The sequence below is a fragment of the Pyrus communis genome, chromosome 9 (genome assembly GCF_963583255.1).
Source record: "Pyrus communis chromosome 9, drPyrComm1.1, whole genome shotgun sequence".
NCBI classification, from domain to species: domain Eukaryota; kingdom Viridiplantae; phylum Streptophyta; class Magnoliopsida; order Rosales; family Rosaceae; genus Pyrus; species Pyrus communis.
The window spans coordinates 18,571,707-18,582,352 of record NC_084811.1 but is presented as its reverse complement, the minus strand read 5'-3'; the positions used below and the strand labels follow the sequence as shown (position 1 = coordinate 18,582,352).

The 10,646-nt window shown below is 35.3% G+C and overlaps 1 protein-coding gene across 1 annotated transcript; it reads left to right on the top strand.

The window, feature by feature from the left end:
- Positions 1 to 5,060: 5,060 nt before the first annotated feature.
- Positions 5,061 to 9,345, top strand: LOC137745347 (uncharacterized). Its single transcript, XM_068485291.1, has 16 exons — positions 5,061 to 5,291; positions 5,608 to 5,807; positions 6,197 to 6,282; positions 6,389 to 6,484; positions 6,567 to 6,690; positions 7,084 to 7,145; positions 7,243 to 7,311; positions 7,405 to 7,475; positions 7,565 to 7,661; positions 7,822 to 7,896; positions 8,026 to 8,124; positions 8,291 to 8,434; positions 8,522 to 8,551; positions 8,636 to 8,698; positions 8,804 to 8,881; positions 8,983 to 9,345. Exons 1-16 carry the CDS (start codon positions 5,173 to 5,175, stop codon positions 9,073 to 9,075), a joined length of 1,506 nt encoding a protein of 501 aa, XP_068341392.1. The 5' UTR covers positions 5,061 to 5,172; the 3' UTR covers positions 9,076 to 9,345.
- Positions 9,346 to 10,646: the final 1,301 nt, after the last annotated feature.

Genomic DNA, 10,646 nt, shown 5'->3' with positions numbered 1-10,646 from the left:
CATGACATGCACATTTGTCATCTCCATATGATTTGACTTGCGCTTGTATATTGTTATTAGGATATATAAAGTGTTGGATTCTGGGTTTCAAAAGGTCATTTAGATGATGAGTTAAAAACATAACAATGGGTTTAGAAAGAAAAAAAATGAAAAAGATGTAAAAACCTCCAAGTTTCGAACCCATGTTTTGTTGAAACTATGAATGTATAGTCCCCTCCATTACAAAATAGTTAGATATGCCTGGACCAACTCATGCACAACATGATGTAGCAGGGTGTGAGATTTGATAACACACTAACCTTTATGTTGGAAATGAAGTAACAACATTTTGATACATCGTTCAAGTTGGAGGACAAAACAATAATGGTTGGGATTCTTACAACTTTTGAAGGTCACATGAATCACATCTTCACCACATAAACACCTTTAACACATTCCCTCCTTTACCCAACTGATTTCATCCCTCATCATGGTAGACTTGTGTATAAATATGTTTCTCACACATAATTGCAATAACCATTAATCCCCCCCTAAAAAATTAGACTTCTCAAATAGCCAAAATAATTGACAACACAAACATGTCCAAGTTCTCACATGAAACTAAGGGCTTTAACTCGGAGTTTCACGGGGGGTACAACATGGAACCTCCTCCACTTCTGGGGTCTCCAAAGGCAAATCCTACGTCATCATTTAGCTTTGTGGACTGGGAGACATCACTAAAAAGTATTGATCAGGTTTGCGGGAGACTCGAATATGAGACGGACATCACCGAGTATTAGAACCACAAGTAATGAAGGTAGAAAAAAGAGTTTGTGGACCTCAGCGGTGAAGCCAACAAAGCAAAGGATCACATTCTTGAATGTTGAATTGTTCCAGAAGCATTGGGCCCATATTGAGTCATACCAGCGTTTTCGGGAGGAAAAGGTCAAAATGGATGAGGAACGCAATAAGGGTTTTGAGGATTATGGTCGATTAGCAAAGGGAAAGGAACAACATCAACCATAATGGAATTATACGACATTTATTGTTGTGCAATGTATTAACTAAGTATTTTATGATAATAAATATGCGTACTATGCATCCTAGTTATATGCACATAACATTAAATGCACATAATATGCATAGCATATGTACATAATATGTCATGCGTAAGAAATGCACACCTTATGCAAGCATCTTGCACAACATATGCACATTGTATGCCCCACATAGGGAAATTTTTGTGAAATTTATGTAGTTGAACTGAAACACAAATTGGAACATACCCAGTATTGTACCATGTCAAAAATAAAAAAAAATTCCAACTGTAAACCTAGTTGCCATTAGCATGTTGGCCTTGGGATTCTATTGAAGACTAGGCGCCAAAAGGGATGAGACTTACCATTATTTTAGGATTTCATATCTTTGAAAATGCATCATCCTCATATTAGTTAAATAAAAAAAAAGTGCAAATTGGATATCAAATTTTGCCTTCCATGCTTTGTTTCTAAATGAATTGGTTAGCAAACTAGTTAGCAAATTTACATACGGTGTAGATGTGGTGTACATGACCTTCATGTCTTGTCTTAGCCTACTTAAGGTGTGCATTTCATTCAATATGTGTAAGATGCAACTCATAAATTTCTCAATGTTTAATAATAATACTTTACAAAAATAGTGGGGTTTGTTTTATTTAGTGTGTGTATATATTGAGGATACGTTGTATACAGAGGGCGGTTATCATTAATTTACTTCTGTAATGGTATTGGATGGTTTTATTATTGAATCATTACATATTTTTGTTATGGAAAGTTGCACCATTTGAATGACCTTTTTTGTGATGGGAAGTTGCACCGCTTGAATGACCCTTATTATCCATCTATTAAGTTGTCTTGTGGGTTTTTTTTTTCATTACAAAACCACAAGTTCAATTTACACCCTCCACAAAAAAAAAAAAAAAAAAAAAAACACACACACATAAGTTGAAAATGATAAAGAAAGGCCGCACCACATCTTCCTCCATGCAATCTATTTTTGATGATGTTCTTCTCAAAATTCTCATCATCGTTGCTGCCTTCTCGTTAAGGAACCTCTTTTTAATGAAGATGACCTCGAAGAAGTTTAAGGAAATAGCCGAAGACCCTCGCATCTACCAACACATCAATATTACAAACCTTGAGACCATCAACCCGCTTAGATCATGGGGCACATCTGACAAAGTTTCAAACTTCAACCATCGCTGCATCCAATGCCGCAACCAATGGCGAAGCCAAGAATTCTCGGGAGAAGGGGTGAAATTTAAAAAATTTAGGGTCCCGAAAAAATTTGAACATTCATTCGAGGTCTAAGTCCAAGATTTGCAAGAAGATTATTTGAACTACCCGTAGGAGAATTTGCACTAACCGAAATATTCAAAAGAGGATTTGGACTACTCAAAATAGTCGAAAGGAGGGTTTGAACAACAATATTATTTGAAGGATGATTTAGCACCGTTTCTCGTTGTATCATCCTATTACTTAACTGTATAATTAGCAAAGTTTTAAAAGATGCTAAGCTCTAATTGAGTGATAGACATGACTTTATACTTAGGCGAGGGCCTAGACAAATTTGAATAAATTTATTATATACCGTATAAATAATTGTTTATTTATTATATAGCTTATAATATCCAAAAAAAACATTTATTATAAAACATATAATATATAAAAATATTGACAAATTTTCTTTATTACTTTGTTGAATTTGATGGTAAGAGAAAGAACAAAATAATTACGAGTTCGTAATATTTTACAAATTATTTTTTGAAGCTCGTATAAATTTATAGTGAATTTTAAGATAAATAACAGTGTCAAACAAGTGGCTTAAAAATATTGAAAGAGTGGTCAAATTAATTAGACAATAATTAAAAAATAAAACAAAGTAGGTTAGGTGGTGCAAATTGATTGGCCAATATTTAAAAAAAAAAAATTGTAATTATGAAAGGTCACGTGGGGTGGGATGGGAGAGAGAGAAGGTATCTCTCTTCTTCCTTTCTCTTCTTCTTCATTAGAACCAAACCAAAGTTCCAGAACTTAATTTCCAGTCTCTAGAAACTGCAAAATGCAGATCTTCGTTCCTCCTTTCTTTGGCGTAGGTTGTTTGTTTTTTTGGAAAATAAGAGAGCACACAATCAGTCTGTGTTGCAATAGAGCAGGGAAACCCAAAAGGTCGAAAACCAGACAGAATTTCATCACTTTTGACGAGACCAGATGGGCAGAACCACCGCTCCTAGGCTTGATTTCCAACGAGGGGAAGGGCGGTCGTCACTTGTCACCCTCACATAGCTTCGCCACTGGCCACAACCTCGAGGCCCTCTACAAGGTGAGGATACGATACTTCTTCCGATACGATAAGGAAGAAGCCAGAATTAAGCGGCTTAAGAGTGCAATCTCCAAGGGCCATCAAGTAGCAACGTATATGTATGATGCCATCTTATTGTGCCGCGGGTGGGATTCCAAGCATGAAGGGCTCAAACTTCTCTATTCTCTTAATTGTCACAACTCGGAATGGTTGAGTGTAATGGAATGCCGAGAGAGGTTCCAGTAGTGTTTGTTGGGTTTTTGGGTGCATAAGGAAGTAAGGGCTCGAATCCTAAAACTTCACCATGACAACCCTTACATTAAACCTTGCAACGATTGTGGAAGTCCATAGGGTCCGATCACACTCCGAACGCATTGGGATTACTTGTGCCATGACAAATTCAGTAGCTACAATTCGTGTTATAGGAACACACCAGGATATGTTTACTGCAAATAAATGTGAACCTATCTTCGTTGATTGGTAACATACTTTATTTTGTTTATATGCTAGCTTTTCTTGTGACTTTGTTGTTTAATATATTTTCGATTGGGGTTGTTTTCTTTTCTTTACACTATTTGATTTGGTTTGTGTCATTGTTCCTTTTTTTAGGTACAAGACACCTTCTACCATTTTTTATCATTTTAATTTCGCTTCTAAGAGTAAAATGTGGGAGGAAAAGAAAAGGGAAAAGTGTTACCAGTAGAAAACAAAAGAAGAAATAGGGGGAGAAATGGCACATTATGGATTTCTAAAGCCAAAGATAGAGTTAGAGCAAAATTACAATCCAGACTCACTACTCACTTTAACCGACTGAGATTTGAGAGTGGAAATTAAGAAAAAACGAGTGACTGGAAAAAGATACTTGAGTAAATGGAAAAAAGTGATTAATTTGTATATAAATTTTTTTCGATAAAAGAAAAAAATTCTTAACCAATTTAAGGGTTGTATTCAATTAGGATTTTGAGGGATTTTAATTCTTTTAATGAATTTAGGGGTATTTAATTATGATTTTAAGTAATTTTCTAAAATTCAATGTGTAGTCGATCAGGATTTTAACATAGTTTATTAAAATCCTTAAAAATCCGGGTGTATTCAATTAGAATTTTAAATAAGTTTATAACATTCCAGATGTATTCAATTAGAATTTGATTTTAAAGAATTTGAAAAAGTTGAGGAATTAGAGGGAGTTTGAGAGATTTTGTAGTGTAATTTAAACATCAACAAATCTCACATCTTCTCATGAGATTTCGAGGGAATTGAATCAAAATTTACATAAAATATCTACAAATCAATTAGACTCTATAAAAATCCATTGAAATCTCTCAAATTTCCAATTGAATATACCAAGTTACAAGCCACTTGTGCCAATGATTAGACTTTTTCCGTACGCATCAATGCACATAGAAAGGTTAGTCTAATTATAAATGGGTAGTGCTATTAACACACCATTTATTGTTCATTGATCTTTTTCAATTCATTCGATTTAATAGCAAAAAATTAAGAGAGGTGTGTGAGAAGTAAAAATGAGTGTGTGGGTAGCACTACCCTTATAAATTAGTAACGTTACTATGTACTTAATTAGAATATGATTAAAATGTTTAGGGAGAAAATCGGGATGAAAAAAAGTTTTGAGGATCAAAGTGAAATAAGCGCCAAAAATCATTGGGCGTATGTGGAATTAACTCATAAAAAAGTGACAAAAACGAAGTTTGAATTCATACCCTACTTCTCACATAGTCGAATGCCAGGCAGCTGAAAAGAGTTTGCTCCACCGCCAAATTTCATAAACCTCCAAAACCTCCACCAAAACACAGCGATCGAAATCCAACCCAGTTCTGAGAAGAAGAAGAAAAAATGATATCAGCAATTTCTTGGGTGCCCAAAGGGGTTTCGAAGCCAGTCCCCTCCGTCGCCGACCCGCCCACCAAAGAGGAAATCGAAGAGCTAATTAAAACCGGCGCCTTGGAGAAAAGGTGAAACTTCTGAACTTGTTGATTTGTTGGCGGAAGTTCAAATTTTGTGCCAATGGCGTTCACTTTCTTTGAAACTAATGGTTTGGTAATTTGTTTTAACCAAAAATAATTGTTGTAAATTTTTTTTTCTCCGAAAAGTGAAAAACTTTGTGGAGGGTTGGCGGTTTATTTCTTGAAGCAAGTGGGAAAGGGTTGAATTTTCAGTTTAATGTATGTGTAATGTGTTTGTGGATTGGGACCATGAAGCTGTGTTCGGTTCGGGTGTTGATTTTCGACCTCTGACTTGTTTGGTTTTGATGGGATGCTGATTTTGCAGTGGAGATGCTGAAAGCGAGGACGATGACGGAGAAATGGATGTTGAAAACCCCAAACAGGGTGATCAAGTCTCCCAAGCATTAGAGGTAGCAAAAGCACTCGGAAGAGCTCCCAAAGTTACCGAGCCAGGGATCAAATTTGATGACATAGCCGATGGATTGAGGGAACTCGACATGGAACATTATGACGACGAGGATGATGGTATTTCCCTTTGTTCTTTATTTTCTTGATTTCATTTTTGGAGCATATGAGGGGTTTAGTTACCGTGTTGCTTAAGGTGGACATGTTGGATGGTCAATCAAACGGTTGCTCAGAGTTAAACTTGAAAGCGTTTTTTATTTTTTTGGTCAATAAACTTGAGTCCTTGTGAGACCTGTAAAATTTTCTTTTTCTTTAGTTTACAGTTAGAAGGTTTTGTTAGTACATATGGTTTTACCATGTCAGTTAAAATGGACGTATTATGCAATGTTGAACTTGAGCATTGTTGAAATTACTTACTTGTAATTTGATTAAATTTACCATATGCTTCCTCTCATGAGTGTTGATTACGATTTATAGCTAACATTGCATCTTCTTATATCTGCCCTCAGGCATTGATGTATTTAGTAGTGGGGTTGGGGACCTTTACTACCCAAGTAACGATGTGGATCCATATCTAAAGAAGGAGAAGGATGATGTAAGTTTTTACTACTCAATTATGTCATTCTTTCTGCTTTCTTTCCTTCTTTTGAAAGGCTAGGAGAGTAACCTGGTTTTTCATTTTCATTTTTATTTTCTCAAAGGATGAGGATTCTGAAGACAGTGATGACATGACCATTAGTCCGAGTGATGCAGTCATAGTTTGTGCCCGCAATGAAGATGAAGTCAGCCAGCTTGAGGCATGTAATAGTTTTTGAAGTTATCTGTTTCATTTTTCTTTGTCTATTTTCCACTGACCGTAATTGAATTATGTATGAGCAGATTTGGCTGTATGTTGAATCAGAAGATGGTGAAGCTGATGTTTTTGTTCACCATGATGTCATCCTTTCATCATTTCCCCTTTGCACAGCATGGCTTGATTGTCCTCTCAAAGGTGGAGATAAAGGTGCGATTCATGTGTTACATATGCATTTTGGTTGAAACATCTGGAGGTCACTCATATACGTGAATTATATTTATAGTTATAATTTCTTCTGTTTTAAAAAAAAATGTAAGATCTTCTTCTACTTAATTTCTGTTTTCACTTGTCTTTTTCTTTGATAGCAAGTACAATCGTGTTAAAATTAGATTTATTCCTCTCAAAATTTCTGCAACAGTGAGCTCTCTTTTACAGTGAAGTTTAATGACAATTATCTTGTGTATTGTGAATAGTTGTTTTCCTTTATAGCGATGCAATTTTATCATAACTTGTATATATATTTTTTTTTTTCAATCATTAGTTTTGGCTATGCTTTACCATTATATTTAACGGATGTCCAATAATTTTATATGTTGGCAGGGAATTTCATTGCTGTTGGTTTAATGGATGAACCATCTATTGAGATATGGGATCTTGACATCGTATGTAGTTCATGGACACTAGTCTCATTACAAAGTTTTATGTGGGTAATTGATGGAAATGTTATTGTATTTTCTAAACATTTTTGCTGTTTTTCAGATTGATGAAGTACAACCATGTGTGATATTGGGTGGTATTGCTGAGAAGAAGAAAAAGAAAGGAAAGAAGGTTTGATGCTCAATTCTTTCACCCTTTCGGCTTTGATAATCCTGCAACTCGTTTTCACTTTCTTTACCAATCCTGAAACTTGCATTGTATTAGGTATCAATCAAATACAAAGAAGACAGTCACAGAGATTCAGTTCTCGGTCTTGCTTGGAATAAGGAGTACAGGTTTGTACTCTTCTACAGTTTTGTACTACGTGTTGTTGCTTCAGTGGAAGGTTCCATAAACTCTGTTGTTTTTTTCCTTCTATAAACAGAAATATACTTGCTAGTGCAAGTGCTGACAAACAAGTTAAGATTTGGGATGTGGTTACCGAAAAATGTAATATTACCATGGAGCACCATACCGACAAGGCAAGAATTTTCTATGCTTTCACCTGAAATCAAAATTTCAATGGTGTGCTATAGAACAAACGCAATCTTGAGATCTTCATTTTAAGGAGTTCAGCTGACTTTTCCTTTCAACTTTTGCCATTTAAACTCAAATTTAACCTTATCCATGCTATTTTTACAGGTTCAGGCAGTTGCATGGAATCATTTTGCCCCTCAAGTTCTTCTCAGTGGTTCTTTTGATCATACAGTAGTCTTGGTATTTAATGTTTTACAAATGTTACTCTGTTGGCATTTATTTGTTATCCTAGAACTTAAGCGAACCTAAGGAACTTATTTGTTTGAAATTTTTTTTGACTTGTGCATTTACATTTGTTATTCATTCCAGAAAGATGGGAGGGTGCCATCACATTCTGGGTATAAGTGGACTGTCACAGCTGATGTAGAAAGCTTAGCATGGGATCCACACACTGAGCATTCATTTGTGGTGTGCGCTTTGGCTCTTAAGACAGTCTTTTTTTCGTACTTAATCACGTAGTATTTGCTTTTTGTTAATCCCTATTCATGTTATTTGTTAACGTGTGGATACAGATGCTCTCTGGCTTTATAAGAATTATCCTTTATCAATCACAACATTTTTTAAATCCATCCAGGTGAGCCTTGAAGATGGCACAATCAAAGGGTTTGATATTCGGGCTGCCACATCTGCTCCTACTTTTGAGTCTAAACCTAGTTTTACTCTTCATGCACACGACAAAGCTGTTTGCTCAATCTCATATAACCCTGCAGCACCTAATGTACGGTTCTCTTTTTCTCCTTACTTTGGCATACTTTTTTTATCACTGAGTTTGTGTAATCTCACCTCTGTGCCTTTTGTTTTCCAGCTTCTTGCAACTGGATCCACAGATAAAATGGTATGAAGGTTTCTCACTACCTGCACACTCGTATACTGGGCAGATTTGAATGTTTTGTAATGTTTCCACTATCATTTGTTACAGGTAAAGCTTTGGGATTTGTCAAACAACCAACCTTCGTGCATTTCATCCAGGAATCCTAAAGCAGTAAGTGATTGATTGTAGTTCATCATTCTAGTGCAACGAGTTATTCTTCTTTTTCTTTTGTTTAATGTGAGATTGATTGTTGGACCCTGCTCTGAATATTTTCAGGGAGCCGTCTTTTCTATTTCGTTTGCAGAAGATAACCCCTTTTTGCTGGCCATAGGAGGCTCAAAAGGGAAACTGGAAGTGAGCCATCTTTCTGTATCTTGTTCGTTGTTGCACTATTTTGAAAGGCGGTTTTTCTATGGTGGATCACGATTGCTAATTTAATATGACTGAATTTTCAGGTATGGGATACATCATACGATGCTGCGGTTGCTCAAAGATTTGGGAGTTACTGCAAGAAGAGCAGACACCAAGCTGGACCTTCATCTGGTTAAACCAGGTGATAGGGGAGTATTTTTCTCCCCGTTTGAAACTTTAGAGCTTTTTCTAGGAACAACTTGTAGAGGTCTTGCAGTTTTGGCAATTTTTATGATTTGTGGAATGCCGCGTCACAGCTTTGGGCGGGCGTATACTCGGTGTGAGCAGAGGTTGTTTTGTTTCCTGTATTAATGTTATGTTAAAAGGGATTAAGCAAAAATATGGTTTTTGAAATATGTTAGAAAGTTTCAAATTCAATCTTGCTTGTCTATGATGAAACTAGTTACTCTCTTGGCCTACACGAAATTCGTAATTTTGCACGCCATTTTTCTTCTTTTGCATACTTGTCTTTATTTTTCTTTTGATTATCCTTTAACCGATTCAACCCAAATTGCTAGAAATAAACAAGAGTGCAACGAAAGGAAATGGATGTGCTGAAAATCGCTTCTAATTTGATGTGGTTTGGTTGACATTTTGGCACCTAAAATAACAAAATGAGCCCGCTCAAATCTTGTCCAATCTCCCTTTCCAAAGCCAAGTAATAATCCACCGTAAGGGTTGATTATTTCATCAATTATTGAAAAAGATGGAAGTCTGTTTCTCTGTGTGGAAAGATGTTAAATGCATAAGTCATTTTGGTCAGTTAGCTTAGCGATTGAGGTGGAGTAATGAGTTAGGATCAAAATAGGTAGACGATTAGACTCCTTCCAATGATAGAAAAAAGGATGTCTAGTACAAGACGTCTTTTCCTTCCCAATTTAAGAAAAACCAAAAGAACATCTTCAACGTGCTCTCTAAATGAGCTTCTAACTAGAGTTAGGGAAGATTTCAAAAAAATCAACTCCAATCATGCTTACCTCCTAAGATAGGAATTCATCTAGGATCTCCTAAACATAGGAAGGAAGGAGCTTCTAGTGGCTCTCTATAATTAATGCTAATTAATATTGTTTTTGTTGCAGTCCTAATAGTTTAGTAATATGGTTGTGTAAATCATAGGAAATTCTTATGGGATTCTACTATTAGAGTTGTAATACTATTGGGGTAAAGAACCTTCCCTACTACTATCACAATGAGGTTGAGAAAACACACCTCAGAATTCACCCAATTCTCTTTTTCTCTTTTCTTGCCGCATCCTCTCTATTCTCTCTATAATTCATTAGTTAAATCAGGCCTAAAACAATTTTAAATATATATATATATATATATTTAATTTATTGACTAGTTATTGACTCATAGTCGTTATAACTCTATGGTTTGAGCAAAACTTTTTTAAATAGCTCCTAAAATAATTTTTGTTAAAACTTTGTTATAAAATAGAAAGCGTGATTGGTGACACTCTAACTAATTATCATGTTTAACCTTTCCTTTCAAAATAACATGGTTAACACTTTAATTAAACACCATTACTTTTAACTTTTCTTAAGTATTCATATATTTTGTTTTGTACAAGCAGTATGGAGAGAAGGAACATGACATAACATTATCTGTGTATAAATAAATACTCTTAATCACTTTACCTTCCAAGCATATTCCTTATAATAATGTGATAATTGAGAAATTGATTAGATATGCAAATAGTACTATAGTC

Excerpts from the sequence above, each read along its gene's own strand:
- LOC137745347 (XM_068485291.1), top strand. The coding sequence starts at position 5,173 with ATGATATCAGCAATTTCTTGGGTGCCCAAAGGGGTTTCGAAGCCAGTC. Across the intron at positions 5,808-6,196 it reads TTATGACGACGAGGATGATG|GCATTGATGTATTTAGTAGT; the intron begins GTATTTCCCTTT and ends ATCTGCCCTCAG. Across the intron at positions 7,662-7,821 it reads TGGAGCACCATACCGACAAG|GTTCAGGCAGTTGCATGGAA; the intron begins GCAAGAATTTTC and ends CTATTTTTACAG.